Source organism: Danio aesculapii, chromosome 21, assembly GCF_903798145.1.
Source record: "Danio aesculapii chromosome 21, fDanAes4.1, whole genome shotgun sequence".
NCBI lineage: Eukaryota > Metazoa > Chordata > Actinopteri > Cypriniformes > Danionidae > Danio > Danio aesculapii.
In genome coordinates, this window is record NC_079455.1 from 24,424,236 (window position 1) to 24,441,271 (window position 17,036).

General features: G+C 32.9%; 2 protein-coding genes across 5 annotated transcripts in view; one reads left to right on the top strand and one right to left on the bottom strand.

Moving 5' to 3' along the window:
- The window catches only part of rictorb (RPTOR independent companion of MTOR, complex 2b), a 48,052-nt gene extending 41,536 nt beyond the window's left edge, over positions 1-6,516 (bottom strand). The window contains exons 1-2 of the mRNA XM_056445819.1: positions 6,453-6,516; positions 6,279-6,326 (exon numbers count right to left, since the gene is read on the bottom strand). Of these exons, the coding sequence (XP_056301794.1) occupies positions 6,279-6,326; positions 6,453-6,516 (112 nt within the window). The remainder of the gene's footprint in view (positions 1-6,278; positions 6,327-6,452) is intronic.
- A 2,004-nt stretch (positions 6,517-8,520) lies between these two features.
- Positions 8,521-15,824, top strand: ftsj1 (FtsJ RNA 2'-O-methyltransferase 1). 4 transcript variants are annotated; one of them, XM_056446248.1, is made up of 11 exons: positions 8,521-8,585; positions 8,850-8,990; positions 9,074-9,143; positions 9,545-9,644; positions 10,100-10,178; positions 10,261-10,313; positions 10,634-10,687; positions 11,902-12,004; positions 12,102-12,185; positions 13,629-13,732; positions 15,259-15,824. In XM_056446248.1, the coding sequence occupies exons 2-11, from the start codon at positions 8,870-8,872 to the stop codon at positions 15,460-15,462; spliced, it is 972 nt and encodes a 323-aa protein (XP_056302223.1). In that variant the 5' UTR covers positions 8,521-8,585; positions 8,850-8,869; the 3' UTR covers positions 15,463-15,824. The 4 variants fall into 4 exon arrangements, with proteins under 4 accessions (XP_056302223.1, XP_056302222.1, XP_056302224.1 ...); XM_056446247.1 differs by having other exon boundaries at positions 8,572-8,589; XM_056446249.1 differs by lacking the exon at positions 12,102-12,185 and having other exon boundaries at positions 8,572-8,589.
- Positions 15,825-17,036: the final 1,212 nt, after the last annotated feature.

Sequence of the window (17,036 nt, forward strand, 5' to 3'; positions counted from 1 at the left end):
CACGGTGTAACTTCCTGTCATCTCAGAAAATTGATGTCATAAATAACCACCCTCTGCTGAGTTTTATTGCAGCATGCATCAGGAACCAATGATAAATCTCTACCACACTGCAACAGTGTATCATCAAAGTTGACATCTCAACTTAACACACACACACACACACACTATGAAGTTACATTTTGGTTTTCAGAAATACATATACATTTTTTACACATATTTTTTTCTGAAATAGAGAGAGAGAGAGTTTTGAGGTTGTTTGTTTGTTTCGACTTTATTAATCCCAAATGGAAACTCACGTCACGGCAGGGCTCTCCATGCTATAAAATAAATTACATATATAAAAAGGCAATACTTTTAATAAAATTACATCCATACTGCACACATTAGTTTCAAACAATGAGTAGACTCTAGTCCATATCCACAGTATTAATGCTATTACAATTTAGCATAATTCATCTAATATGACTTTGGTTATACAATCTGATCACTGTTAGTAAAAATGTTTATTGTCATATCAGCTTCTCTGACTATCATGACAAAAAACAAAACAAAAAAAAAAAACAGATCAAGTTTACAACATTTTATAAACATCACTTTACTACTAATACATATGATAAAAATACATTAATAATAGCAATAATAATAATAACAATAATAATAAGAAGAAAAAAACACAAATTTTTAATTGTTACATTTTACTTTTGATAATTTTTTTTTACAATTTTGGAAGGATTTGCATTTAAAAATCCTTTTAAAGTCTCTCCAGATAAAAATCGTTGTCTGACAACATAAAAAATAGGGAATTTCCTATGTATATGTTTAACAGTTTGGATTTTGCTGCAATATTTTGCTCTGAAATAAGATACTAGGAGATATTCAGAGTAATGGATGACACTGTGGCGAACGGTTAGGTTACCACACCATAAACAGGAGAAATAATCAAATATTTATGAGCAATAAACTCACATTACTGCAGGAACACACAGTTCACACAGTTCGAATGACTATGAGGTTTTTAATAATTATTTGTCCGATATGTTGACAGAAGTTATTTGAATAACTTAAAGAGACATGTATATAAAATCACTTTTTAACGCTAATTTAATTGAATGTCTCATCTTCAACCCATATCAGAGTTTCTGCATGTTTTATAAAGTTAAATCAAGTAAAGAAAACGTAAAGAATAATCTGAAGGGAACAAAATGTCTTTACTTATTCTCTAAGTGTAAATTCATCATACAAACTGAGGTTATTTATTTGTAAAACTAGTAATCTCCTCCGGCATTTTCATTCATTCATTTTCTTCCTGCTTAGTTCCTTATTTATCAGAGGTCGCCACAGTGGAATGAACCACTAACTATTCTAGGCATGGGACGATAACCATTTTCAAGGTATACTGCGATTCAGAAAAGTCAAGGCTTTAATACCGCCAATATTTTCTGTAATATCGTCCCTAATGTAGGAGTAAGATTTTTTTTATTTACATTTTTTTTGTTTTTTAGGACAAGTCTCTCCAGCTGAAAAAATATCCAAAGCTGCCATTTTAAATTGTAAAGAAATCTGTGTTTTTGAAACAAATACAGACAGCAGAAGTCAATGATTCATTTGAATTATTTAGCCTGACATGTTTACTGCTCCAAAATATCATAAATCTTTCAAAAAATAGAATATATTGTTTTCAAAGAGGAAAACGTTTTTGTTTTTTACCCAGACATTTAAAACGAACATATTTTAGAGCAGTAATCACAATACCGTGATACCGTGAAACCGTGATATTTTTATCCAAGGTTATCATACCGTCAGAATCTGATACCGGCCCATGCCTAAACTAAGTTTTATGCAGCGGATACCATTCCAGCGGCAACCCAGTACTGGGAAACACCCATATACTCTCACACACAGACTCATACACTATGGCCAATATTCTTTACCCAATTCACCTACATGCCTTTAGACTGTGGGGGGAAACTGGAGCACCCGGAGGAAACCCATGCGAACACGAGGAGAACATGCAAACTCCACACAGAAATGCCAACTGGCCCAGCCAGGACTCGAAACAGTAACCTTCTTTTTGTAAGGCGACAGTGCTAACCTCTGAGCCACTGTGCCCATCACCATCTTATTAAAATAAAAAGCTAAAGGTTTGAATAACTTTGCTACAAAACACTAGAACGGGGGTGCCCAAACTATTTCTTATGAAGGGCCAAAAACCAAACTTGATTGAGGGCCGTGGGCCAAATGGAAATATTTCAAGCTGCACCTGCCTTTGCCTTGATTTGCTCACTAAGGACTTCAGAATTGTGCTTATCCGCTTAACAACAGTATGTTTAAAAAAAAAAAAAAAAAAAAAAAAAAAGGATTCATTTACAACATTTAATTCAATTAACTTTTTTGTAGATTAAAAATAAAACTAACAAATAAAAGCTTACGCTAAATTACAAATGACAATGTGTATTAAAAGCATTAACCCCAACCGTCCCTAAAATTCTCCCTCTCTTCTCAGATAGCATGACAGGCCAAATCAAAGGTTACACTTTTGCCCACGGACCCTAGTTTGGCCATCTCTGTTCTAGAATATGGTATTAGTTTTTTTATTGTATCTCCTGATCACACTGTAAAAAAGTTATGAGCTGTGCAACCTCAGTTATTTTGAGCTGCTTTCATCACGAGTGTCTAAACATTCTTAAAATTGGATAATAAAAACCTTTTTTAAGCTTCTAAAATAAATACATCTTTTGAAAAACAAAAACGCTGACTTATTTTTACAGAGCATGCAACGTTTGATGCAGTGACTTTATGAATACAAGCTTTGATTTAAGATATTATATGTCTTAAATTGCAGATTTAAAGCACATCTGTGAAAATGTCATGCTCAGATATTAATTTTTACACCAAATATTCATTTCCTCAATGTTTATTAGTCTCATATAAGTAAAGTAGTACAACAAATCGAACATTAGTATTTGTTATTGAGTAAAACCGGTCCACATAAAACACAGGCATTCAAAGACACTACAAACACAGCCCCCTGTGTGACTTATTTCCCCCAGCAGTCACACAGGATACATGCTCAGTCATCTGTACCAAACCGAAAACAAATCGCCAACTATTCCTCAGGCAGACTCGCTGTTACCCTCACACTAAGACTAAAAGCAGTTAAGCCTAAATGCAGGTAAACTGTCATTCAAAGTTCAAAGGAGTTTTTACTGCAAGTAAAATTGTATACTTTAATAAATACTTAATTCAGCAAAGATATAATGATATTCAATCTTTAAAAAAGGCTTTGATTTTAAATAAATGCTGTTCTTTTAGACTTCCTGTGGGCCAAGGACACTTACACTTCAACATTAATGAACAAAAGGATATTTGAGCACTAAAATAACATATTCGAATGATTCCTGAAGGATTGAGTGACAATGAAACCACTACAATGCATTCTACCAGTAATTCATTTTAAATCATAATGATATTTCACATATTGTACAGTATTTTAAATTAAATAAATGCAGCTCTGGGGAGTAAACAATCAAATTAATAGGCTGAAAATTTCTAAACAGTACCACACATCAGCAGGAATTCATAACGAAAAAACAAGCAGACAGCCTAGCGATGCTGGAAGCAAGCATTACCTGTTTAATTTAGCTCGACATGCAAACAAACAAACAAACATAAAACTAAATCAAGTTACATGGTCTAGCAACTTTAGCACTAACAACTCTAGAAGTGAGGGTTTCATCCAGAAAAGGAGGGCCACAGCAGAGGTCATGTGAGAAAAACAGCCTCAAGGTTAACCAATCAGCACAGACTGCATACAATGCACACAAGCCGGCAACAGCTAATGAGATCATTTCCATCTCATGCATCACGCAAGTTGTAATTCTCTTCAAAATAAATTCAAACAATTACTTCCTCTAAAATAATAATGTTTCAAATATAAACAATTACTTCCTCTAAAATACTGTTTCACTGTGTCCATTATAACTGAAACCAAACAACTGCACTTCCAAGAGCATAGTGAATAAAACTAAACAAAATAAAAGGCAATGTTATCAATGGTGTTATGAACTCTTGAATTCCTGCTGTTCATGTTAATTATTTTGCAAAGAGCCAACACTTCCTATTTGTCTTATTAGTAAATAAACTCATTAGTACACAATGGGTAAAAAAATCAATACACTATACACATTGAAGTCTGATTTCATCAGTTAAAATGTCGATTTTTCCTACTGAGTTTTACAGATAGAGACCAGAAGCCAGTGGTTTCCAACCTTTTTTCCAGAAAACTCTTTAACATTTAAAATCCCAAACAACCCCTCATGACAATATTTTTAATCAGTAGTCAGAGTTTTAAAAATTGCAACAATTGTGTAAAGATTAAAATTATAATAAATAATAATGCATGATTTCATGCACAATATGCTTATTTGTTTTATATATTTACTATATGATATTTAAAGCTTAGTATATAGTCTGAATGAAAATGTAAATAAAAATTTGCAAAACAAACCCTACACTACATGCTGTGCCTCTATGAGACTGCTGCTTTGTGGAATTTATGTTTGTTTGTTTTTTTTGCAGAATTTATGTTTTTTATTGTAGTTTCTTTTTAATTGCTGTAATTAAGCTATAAATAATTGAAGAGTTCAGATGCAAAAAAACTCTAAATGCTCTCTGAAATTTTTTCCTAAAATGAGATTTTTTATTAGCCTCCTATTTAAATTTAAAGGCAATGAAAAGAGCGTATTCGTCACTATAAAAGTAAAATTACTGAGCCTAAACACAGTACCCTAAGAAAAATGCTAATTCTAGAATATACAAAATGGCATTTAGAGGTTTTTGCATCTAAACTTATTATAACTGTAATGTCAAATCATCTGAAATTGACATTCGCTTTATTCCTACTTGTAGCCCTCATACTAGAGTGAGTTTGGCGACTCTTCATAAATCTTTGGTTTTAAGTGTCGATAACAGGGATGACTGCATACTTATTTGACAGACCAACAACTTGATATGCTGATGAATCTAATTGCTTAATGAAAAATAAACTGTTTGATCAGTCATAACAATGCAGAAATTATTTCTAAATCAATCAATTCACCAATTTGTCACAAATAAATGAACAGCTTAGAATAAGGCCTCTTAAATTAACACTTAATTAGTGCAACAACTAACAATAAGCACTGCATTATGACCCATATGTGTGTGTTGACTCGAAGACCAAACTGAGTTTTCAAGTATCAAAACTATAACATCATCAACATACTGATGTCATTATTTGAATACATTAGACTGTCCACTCTTTTATCTGAGAAATACAAAAACAAAATAAGAAAGCCCCTAAAATGTCACTGAAACAATAGTTTATATATAAATATTTATCATATCTAGAACAATAATCAATTGATGACATATTAAAATCCTCTATTATTGTGAATAAAATTTAAATAACAAATTTGAATATGGCCACTTATTCCTTAATTTCCATTTATTCACTTTAGTTCAGAAATATATCTGTTACAATGAATGATAATCTAACATTATTTCACATTTACTTTGACAATTTATTTTCATACATATGCATATACATATATCAACTTCTGTCAATTTAATTTGACACAAGCAAATGCCAAAAAGCGATACTTTAACACTACTACTAAGACAAATGTTCATTACTAGTTCTTGTTTGCTCAGGCTCATTACGGATACGACTATAATAATAAAATATGAATATTAAAAAAGGCTAAAGGGAACAATAACCAAGAACGTTTCTCTCTGTTACTTCATGTTCTCTAGTTAGTTAACATAAAGTGTTAGCAAATTACAGTAAAATTATTGCAAGTAATGAGTCAAGAGCTGACATATGACTACTAATAAATAAAACGCTACAATACAAAAGTAATTTCTGCATGTTGTCTTGCTGCAACACACTGTTGTTTTGGTCACTACACCCTTTGGACCCTACAGTCCTGCAAACCTAGACATGAATAACAGATGCACACACCATGCAATCGTAATACTCAAAAACAGCATCTCTTAAATCGAACACAATATGTTTTCCTCTCTATTTAGGCATTTTATAGTTATATAAAGGGCATATTATGTATATGGATACATGTCACGTCTGTTGTTGTGTAAGGTTGGGTCTCAAAACCGACTGAAGCAAGCGTTTTTGGGCACCATAGGCGGGTTTGGGAGGCATAATGCTAGCATTCCTAACAAACCCATGATGCCCAGAAATGTTGTCTAGGTAGGGAGTTCACTAGGTTCATCTGACTTACCTCTTGTGAGATCGAGCGGTACATTTTCCTCCCCACTGTCATTCCGACCTGTTTATGTGAGACAAAATAAGACATTGAGAAAATGACGCTTCGTGCACGTGTAGCTGAAAAAGGCTACATTATTTTATCCTGGCGGATGTGTTAAAAGACCGAGCAGAGTCATTTTAATCTCACCTCGCATCCGTATACTTCGGATAGGACGGCCTCGGATGCTGACCGCCATCTTTACCAGACACATTCACAACACCGGAAACCTCGAGAACTATCGCGAGAACTCGAGCAGAACAGACTGTTGTGTCTGAAGCTCTTCGTGGGTGTCTGACTGGAAACTGCAAATGAATAAATAAAATCGACACAACGTTCATACTGATAGGTAAAATGTATAAATAAATTAATTAATTGATTAAAAAGTGCAAACCTTTGCACATGTGCTAAAGCACTTGCGATGATCTGCATTTGATGTTTTTGAATTTATTTGTATTTTATATTTTGCTGGTGAGGTTTTTTCTTATAACATCAGGCACCATTAATATAAATGGTTATAATTATAATTATAATAATTATCTATTATTATTATTATTATTATTATTATTATTATTATTATTATTATTATTATTATGCTTAGAGCACATTGCAGATACTTCCAATAATGTAATGACAATGTAGCATGTGAAAAAAAGAAAAAGGGAAAGAAAAAATAATAATAAACCACACATTACTACAGCATCGCATGGGATTTTGTGCAGGCCTGTTGTGAGGCTGGGAAAAAGGGGTATTTTTTTCTTAAAAAGTTAACCTTTTTGCAGTTATACACCTTATTTTCTATTTAATTATGAGGTTTAGGTTAGATTTTAGGGACATTTTGCTGGATTAGCTTGTTGGATGGTCATCATAACCACGTTTTGATGTATCAAAACATTTCCTAAAGATTTAGAAAGAAGAAATATGAGAACAATACTTATTTTTCAAATACACATTTATTACATATATCATAAGAAAGAAAATAGGAATCTGTTAAAGTTTTGAATTAAAAACTGTAGCCTATTGTCATTTAAATGTGGCCAGTGCATTTAACTTTTCTCAGTCACTCTGAAGATTCCTTAGTGTTAAAACCTTTTTTAAGGGTTATTTTCACAATTTATTATGGCATAGCAGTCAAAATAGCACAAATGAGCTCATTTACGGGACAAATCCTGGACCTTTGTCAGTGAGGTGAGTCTTTCGATCCACCCAAACCACCCCTGTGAGGCGACAGCGCTACCCACTGTGCCACGTGCTGCCCCATGACAAATATCTGTTTTTTAATATAAGTACAATTATATTTAGCTATACTTTAAATAAATATACAGTGATAAATGGGTTCATTATTTCCTGGTTTTGTACAAAAAAATTGCAGACTGAACACCTTTTTTATTTTGGATTGTGTGCATTTTGAAGTTTGTAAAATGGATAATGGCCTTTTGAATGCACATTAAACTACTGAGGTCTGTGATATAAGCAAAAAACATTAACATTTTCTTCAAAATCAAGATTTTTAACATTCTGCATTACCATTTCTGTATCTTTAAAAAAAAAAAAATCTTATAGGACAGTGAACAAACCTACAGAAATACTATAAAGTACATAAAAATCCTGTAGGATTGTTACGTTTCTCCAGGATCCCTGCTCATAGACCCCAAGTCCTCAAAATCCAAAGATTCCTGCAGGATTTTTTGTAAGGGAATAGCTTTTATGTTTGTGCCATCAATCCGTTACTTCTTGTCTTATTTCTTTCTTTGAACGTGAGTAACATAAGACAGTCCAATGATGTCGTTTTGGACAAAGTTTAATACTTAAAACTAATAACTTAACTGAACTGTAATTACACAGTCAAAAACTGTTCTGCTTCCATCTTCATGACACAACTTCTTCTTTCTCGGAAGTGACATCAGCATATCTTCTATATTAAAAATGTAATTATTTTGTACAATATTTTCAAGTTTTGCTTTTCACATTATTATTTTTTTAACATAAATAAAAACAATTAACTTATGGCTCTTATATTTTCTATTTTTAATGTTTTGTACAAAATGGAAATAACTCTCAATTATCTGAATACTTAAATAAAGATTTTTATTTTAAAAAGGGCATTTATGAATGCAGTCGTCGAACTGATAAAATAATCAGATCATATGACGTGTAAACATACAATGTGTAAGACTCCCTCATCTCCAGTGGATGTCAGTGTTCACTCCTGTTATGTGACTGCAACGGTAAGAAGAAGAAGAGCTGTCACGTTGTTGCGGCGAAAACAAGCAGCAGTCCAACGTAGGTTGTTTTTTATGTACTGTAATTACTGTATCATATACTTTCATTATATACATTATGGGTATGTTAATAATACGTTAATATACTGTTAATACTCAATCAGAATAAGCAGAATGAAGCCAATAGTACAGTATTATGTTTTCGCAGCGTTTTAAACGTGTAATTATACATAGTATGTAAAGTAAACACTATTATCATTTTATCAGGGTCAGAAGTCAGATGTCATTCTCATATGTTGTCATTGTCATATGTCATTGTCTACAGAATAAGTGAGTGAAGGTGAAATGGGGCGCTCATCCAAAGACAAACGAGATATTTACTACAGACTTGCGAAGGAGGAAGGATGGAGGGCGAGAAGTGCCTTCAAACTCTTGCAGCTGGATGAGGAGTTCAAGCTGTTTAAAGGCAATCATAGGTTCAAAAGCTTGTGAAGTGCCTACATGGATAGTATCAAAGCAGGCTTTAATGTTGAAATGACTGTGTTGCAGGTGTTAGTCGTGCTGTGGATCTGTGTGCAGCACCTGGCAGCTGGAGTCAAGTCCTGAGCCGCAAACTACGGTCAGTTAAAGGGACAGTTCACCTAAAGATAAAAAGATTACTCACTGTTTAGTCACCTTCAAGTGGTTCCAACCTATTATTAGTTTCTTTATTCTGCTGAACACAAAATACATTTTGAAGAAAGTTGAAAACCGGTAACATTAACTATTGACATCCGTGAAAAGCAATGGAAGTCAATGTTTGCAGGTTCCACGCTTTCTTCAAAATATATTCATTTCTGTTTAAGAGATGAAGGAAATTCAACAGTTTTGAAACAAGTGAAGGGTGTGTAAATGGTCACTAAATTTTCAGTTTTGGCTCAACTATCCTGAATGCTGTATTTTGAAGTCTATTGAATTCTGAGTGAAATGTTGAGGACTTAACGTTATATGGCACATAATGTCTCTTCTGTCCTGTTTCAGTGGAAAAGACAAGAGTGAAGAGGTCAAGATTGTGGCAGTTGATCTGCAAGCCATGGCACCTTTACCAGGCGTCACACAAATTCAAGGAGATATTACCAAGGTGCAGTAAACAAGTCAAACAGTTAAAGCAAACATGAATATTTACATTTCCATTTGTAGAAAGTTGTTAAAGCATTTTAACATGTAATGTGAAAGAATAGCGTTATTCTGTACATATTTTTTTTAATTTTTCAAATGTTTTAATAATTTAAAAAATCATCAGTACAAGACACTCAAAATGTTAAAAAGCCTTTATTAACATGGATGTTAATTTGTCTTTATATAATAGCCATGTTTTCCATTTTTTTAAATAATAGCCATGTTAATAAAGTCTTTTTTTACCTGCTGTGGGTGCTTTGGACTGATGATTTTTTGTATATCTATATGAATCCCTTATCCAAAGAACAAAGATGCATTAATTACCCCTAAAGCACTTTTTCTTAAATTTTGGCTTTGGTAATTCATTTTGAGTCAAGAAAGTTGATATTCTACCTTAAGTATATGATTGTGCCTTAGATTTCTACAGCAGAGGAGATTATTCAACATTTTGAAGGAGAGTCCGCAGACTTGGTTGTGTGTGACGGTGCTCCTGATGGTGAGGAAAATAAACTTTTTTTTTAAATAGTTTTCAGACTATTTCAGATGATCCTGAATTGAATGTTTTTTTGTCTTTATAGTGACAGGGCTTCATGATGTAGATGAGTATATTCAGGCACAGCTCCTTTTGGCAGTATGTATTTCTATAAATTCCATTTCTTTAATATTATTATACTATTAATAATTTGGTAATACTTCAGAATTATGTCCTATTATTTCATGCATTACCTCACAATTATTAGCATTGATCAATACATTTGTGTTTATAATTTTTTTTTAAAATACAACTTTTTGGTATTGGTTTATTCCATGTCTAATCCATTAAATTATATAACCTGAATGAAATGTTTAATTTTATTAAAGTGTTAGAAATGCTGCGATTAACTTTAGCTAAGAACAATAAATGCTTTTTTTCCCCTGGACCTTATGTTAGATTTTATGTTTTAATAACAGGCTCTAAATATCACCACACATGTTCTCAAACCAGGCGGCAACTTTGTTGCAAAAGTAAGTAGTCTCATTATCTTTCAGACTCTTACCGTATTTAAGTTGTCAGTAAAAAACATCATGTTAGAAATGTCCCACATTACAAAGTACAAGTTGCTTTTTATCATCTGAAATGTGCTGCTACTAACATTCTATAGCAAAATGCAATTATTGTAAAGCATGCAAAATTTGCAAAGCAGAACATATTTGGTGTCATAGAGATGTATTTGTATAGCACTTTTCTCACATGCTAGTAGCTTTGCTTTAAATAAATTCCTTTATGCTTGGTGTTAATAGAAAATCTCCCTCCTAAATGGTTATTTAGAAATAATAACTGTTTAACATACTTTTGAAATGCTATGTTTTTATCAGATAATGATTTTTATGTATAGCTACAGGGTTCCCACACTTCTTTAAAGTAACGAATTTCTGACATTCAAGGCATTCAAGTGCTTGAAAACAAACATAGATCCTTGAAAGTGCTTGACTTAAATTTGAAATTAGTTTTTGTGTTATTTCAACAATTGTCATGCTCCTGTCAAAAACAGAATGAAAAATAACCTACAAATTCTTAATCTAAAAATCTTAAATTAAAATCTTGTACAAGAACTATTAAAAAAAAATGCACATTTTACAAATATTTCAGAAACCGCATATGAATATTAACAGTTTTGAATTTAACAACGTTTATTAAAGTTCTATGAACATGACTGTTTAAAAAATAAATTCTTCAAAATGGTAGAACTTTTATTAAAACAACTTTTAGAAATGTTATAGGTTTTAATCTTATCTTATGTATTATTTATTGTTGTTGATGTCATTTTATTGTTATAAGCCTGTTTCTTATAGAAAAGTGAGGTTTATAAAATCTTTGTAAATTTTGTTTGTTTTTTTGAAATAGCCAGGGAATCTAATATGCCAGTAAACTCAAAACTCTCTCTTATAGAGAATCCCTTTGGTTTTTTACATCCATTGTCTGATTATTGTAAGTTTGTTTTTAAGGAATTGTTTGAGGAGTAAGTGACCTAAAGTACATGTGCATACAGTAGTCAGCATTTGAAGTGGATCAAAAAAGTTTTCAAAAATTGTCCTATGACAAGAATAGGTGTTCATCAAAAGTTTTAGGACAACTTTGACTACTGTATATAGATTTAGTTTTATTTCGTGATACCAGTAACCTTTTCTTTTCCATGAAACATAATACTTTACTCTGAGCTGAACTCTCTTCTGAATAGATATTCAGGGGGAAAGATGTGACCCTGCTGTACTCGCAGCTCAAGATCTTCTTTAGCTTTGTGACCTGTGCCAAACCACCCAGCAGCCGTAACTCTAGCATTGGTGAGTCACATTCCAGAAAAAGATGAAGGTTGAGGTTATTTTAAGAATATTAAATAACTATTGTTTTGTTTTGTTTTTTCCCTCTGCCCATCTTCAGAGGCATTTGTGGTGTGTCAGAATTACTCTCCACCTGAGGGTTACGTTCCCAACATGTCTAACCCTTTACTGGATCACTCTTATGGTAACTTTCTTTAAAATTGGCCTTTCGAATTAGAGCCTGCACAGCTCATTGTTGAAAAAAGATTGCAATCACAATTCAAACACACACATGATCTTATTTCTAAACATATTTTAATAGAATGTCTATTTTTGAATGATATTAGAGAACGTTTTTACTCAGGAAATCTTTTAAGGGAAATGTTTAAAAAAAAGTGTCTTCTGAAGGAATTTTAGAATATTTATTATTAATCAAACGATAAAGATTGTACTGTATATGTGCGGTCTGTGTGGGTCCTAACTCCCCAGTATAGTGAAGAGGAGTGTGGTGTGTGGTCTGGCACAATATGGTTGCCGTCGCGTCATCCAGGTGGATGCTACACAATGGTGGTGGATGAGGAGATTCCCCCAATGTGTAAAGCGCTTTGAGTGTCTAGATAAGCACTATGTAAAATATTATTAAGGAATTATTATTATTGTTATTATTATTATTATTCAGTGCAAACATGTGATTATATATATATTATATATATCTTACAATGCAAATACAATCACAGCAGATATTTGGATCTGCATTGGGCTGCAGTTGACACTTATTGTTATGAAATCAGTTTTTAGTTATCCACAAAATAGTGGTATTTCTGTGTAACTTTCAAAACATTTACACAGAAATATTGAGATACAAGTTTACAGTTTGTAAAAGGACTATAGTAAATTAGGTTAGGTTACTTTATTTATTCCAAAAGGTAGATTTGGTTCTTATTTCATAAAAGTACCACACAAAAAACTCACATAGTGGCAACAACAAATGGACATAAAGACATAAAAACATAAACATACAAAACACTGTCTTCCAAAAGAACAAAACAATAAAGAATAAATAAATAATCTCTTAAAGTGCCCAGATCCACCCCCTCCCTAAATAAATAAGTGTTTAAAACAATCTATAAAATGTAAAACATACAAGTCACAGAAACACCTCTGCTTTAGTCTATGCCTTATTTAAATGTCTAATGACTGCTGGTATGAAACTTATTTTGTATCATTTAGTTCTAAAAACCTGCGACCAGAAGGAACTGTAAAGGATGAGCAGTGCCACTTAAAATTGAATTTGTAATTCTCTTTAGCTGTCTGGTGTACACAGCCTCAAAATCATGTTTGACATCAAACTACACTCACAACTATTACAATGTATTTGTCAGTTAATCATGTATTCAAGATATTTGTTGAAAAATCCAGGTGTTAAAAAATAAAAGTCCTTTTGGGCGACCCATTCAACTTATTTAAATATTCAAATTATTTGTGATTGACATTTCTGATTTCTGTGGAAAGTGATTCTTTAATTTATCAAAAAATGTGCAGCTCTATTTCAAAGTGTTGTGACATCCGGGCTTTATTTCTCTGTTAAAAATCAGTGTGTTTGCCAGCGTGTTTTTCCTTAAAGCACAATGCAATTTTTCCCCTCCAGATGTCGACTTTAACCAGTTGGAGGGACCAAACCGAATAATAGTCCCTTTCCTTGCTTGTGGAGATCTCAGTGGCTTTGATTCAGACAGAACATATCCTCTTCAGGTGAACATCAGCTTATCTTAAATCACACTTTATAGATTTTTTCTTCCTTTTAATTAACACAAAATATACTTTGAAGAATGTTGGAAACCTGGAGCCAATGTCTTCCATAGGATATATTTTCCTACTATCAGGGTTCCCATGGAATATCTGTAATATCATGGCAATTTAAAAGAACTGTTCTAGAAATTGAAACTCAGGGAGCTTCATGTATTAATGTAATGTATTATTGCAATGTATTTTAGTCCAAGTCATAGAATATCAGGGATGTTTGGAATTTATTTAAATGTATTTTTTATTGTAGCATTTTTTTTTATCACATGTTTTGCCCATTGTTGTGTTTAGGCTATTTTACACAGCAATTTTATTCCTTTCCCTTGTCAACCAGCAATCAAATGCAGTCACAATGCTATACGCATTAAAATACTGTTTGTGGCTGCTTTTTTGTCTGCTCAGAGCTCAACTAATACCTCCTGGATTTTGTTGGAAAGATGTCAGGTTATTGTGGATTAAAATGACTGATTTTGTAGTGCCTTGTTTCAAAAATTGCTGCTTTTTTGTGGCTGCTTTTTTCTCGGGATCTTTTGTGGTTTTTGTGGCTAAATGTGCATTGTGATGATGTCACAGGATATATATATATATATATATAAGTAGATCACACACCTACTGTAAGGAGAATCCGTGTATGTGATAACTTGAAGTATTTGTATAATATATATTTATAATATTATTAATATAATATACATTATAATGTAATGTTATAATGCTATTTAAAATAAAACAGTGAACAATGTCCTGACTGGCTAAAAGGAAATCTGTAGGCATTTAAAAAATTAGGTAACACTTTACAATAAGGTTGTATTAGTTAAAGTTAGTTAATGCATTAACTAACATGAACAAACCATGATCAATACATTTAATATAGGATGTGTTGATGTTAATGTTAATGGAAATTCAGTTGTTGATTGTTAGTTCATGTTAACTCATGGTGGATTAATGTTAACATGCAAGAAAATGGATTTAAAAAGACATTAGTAAATAATGAACTATGATTAATACATGCTGTATTTATGTTAAATGCTGTATTTATAAATACATTAACTAATAAAAACTTTTTGTAAAGTGTGACCAAAAATTGCCAGCTCCTCTAAATTTTGTGCTATTTGCTTGATTTTTCTGTTAAATTCAGCAATCATAGAATCACTAAATTCTGCAGGGAGAATTCTGCTCAACACAACATCTGCCTGTTTTTCTGTAGATTGTAGGTCATCGAATTGCAGCATTGTAGTCAGTGAAATTCTGGGAAACGTCAGGGAATTTGATGATTTGCTTAGTGGGAACCCTATAGAAGTAAATGGCTACCAGTTTCCAACATTCTTTAAAATATCTTTTTTTGTGTTCAACAGAAGAAAGTAGGTCAAACAGATTTGTAACAAGTGAATGCAGAGTAAATGATGACAGAATATACAGTTTTGAGAGAGCTATCACTTTAAGAGTGGTCTGATATGTATGCTTTGTTTCTTTTTCAGCTTGATTCTAGCAAAGAGTATCAGTATTTACCCCCAACCCAACCTCCGATTCGGCCTCCCTACCAGCAGGCCTGTCAGCTGCGCAAGAGTAACCTGTTAGCCAAAGAGGACTCGCCATCCGGTGTGCTGGACGAAGCCCTGACTGCTTTAGATCTCAACACGGAAGCAGACACAAACACAACTACACCAGGAACCTCAGATTAATGGATTTGTACAGCTTCTAGTTTTACTTTACACTATCAAGAATGTGTTTGTCACGGGAACATCTTTGTACTCTATTTACACCTACATTTTCATAGTATTAACAAACCCACAGAGATTTTACTCCTAGAAGATTTGTATTTTAGAGGTAAATAAGGTACAAAGGTTTCTATGTTCCTGTCTCCGTGTAAAGCTTTTATTTAATTTTTCATGCATTTTTGGATTGTAATTAATGTAACTTTTATGCATTTTATTCTTTCTGACTGTATTACATTTACCATTCACAGAACTGTTTCAGTAAGTCGCTGAAACTACCTGATGACTTTTAACTTCAGCTTTACATGGTAATAAAACGCTCAAATCTACTATCTGCAGTTTGTTGTTTGTATTCATAAATGCAATGCTTCAAATTAAAAATATGGAGCTATATGTAGAATTCATATTCATTGATATGTTATATGAATAGTCTTTATTATTTTTAGTAATTATAGTCTCATTATTAGTGACACCTGTGGTAATTTAGTGAACCACCAGAAACTTACTGCTCATGTGATACATTTACTCTTGATTTTCCTCTTGCTTGTTTCTGACTGGAGTTAATAAACAACACAAATATATGGATATGTTTCCACAAGCTCTGCAATTCACTGACATGTTGATGGATGAAGTCATGACCTATTTTAGTTATATGATTATAAAGTATCTTTAAGACTTGACTATATAAAGCTGTCTGTGGTTTTGGCATGACCAACAATCTCACTTCAAATCATAGCACTTGGTTTTTGTGGCTAATTCATTTGAATTCGTACAATTTATTACGATTTGCTTTTCCCCCAATAATGGTTGGGTTTAGGGGTGGGGTTGGGTGCCACGCCTTTTTAAAATCGTACGACTGAACAGGTCTGTAGGCAGCCTGGTGAAAGGGATGGTGTGCCTTTTTGCAGTTATCAGTCTCATTTTTTATTTGATTACAAGGTTTAAATACTGCATGTTTGTGACATAAGCACAAAATAAGCACTTAAATGAGCACAAAAGCTTGTCAGATAGTCATTGTAACTACAACTTTTTGATGTAATGTTACCAAAAGCATTTCCTAAAGATTTAGAATAAAGAAACATGAAAACAATACTTATTTTTAAAATACAAAATTTTAATCTGGTGAAGTTTTAAATTCATTAGGCAAATAACAAACTGGCCAGCACATTCAACTTTCCTAACTTTGGCATCACAAATTAGTGGTGTGACTTCAGAACTGGCTACGGGCCTGCTGAACTTGTACAAATTCATACAAACTAGCCACTAAGTAAAGTTTATTTGTAAACTAATTTCGAGAGGATCATGTGCTTATGATTTTCCACAGCCGGTCCCGCATTAGCTAATCATGATCCTCCAGTCATATGATTCTTAAGTCACTCTAAATAACCACAGTCGTCATTCCACAACTATCTTCATTTGGAAGTAACCCCCCTTCCTCCCCTTCTCCACCACCTTTTCACCTAGATTGGGCGGCACGGCGGCCCAGTGGTTAGCACTGTTGCCCCGCAGCAAGAACACTGCCTGCTTTGGTCTTCGCTGGG

Excerpts from the sequence above, each read along its gene's own strand:
- ftsj1 (XM_056446248.1), top strand. The coding sequence starts at position 8,870 with ATGGGGCGCTCATCCAAAGACAAACGAGATATTTACTACAGACTTGCG. Across the intron at positions 9,645-10,099 it reads TTCAAGGAGATATTACCAAG|ATTTCTACAGCAGAGGAGAT; the intron begins GTGCAGTAAACA and ends ATTGTGCCTTAG. Across the intron at positions 10,314-10,633 it reads AGGCACAGCTCCTTTTGGCA|GCTCTAAATATCACCACACA; the intron begins GTATGTATTTCT and ends TTTTAATAACAG.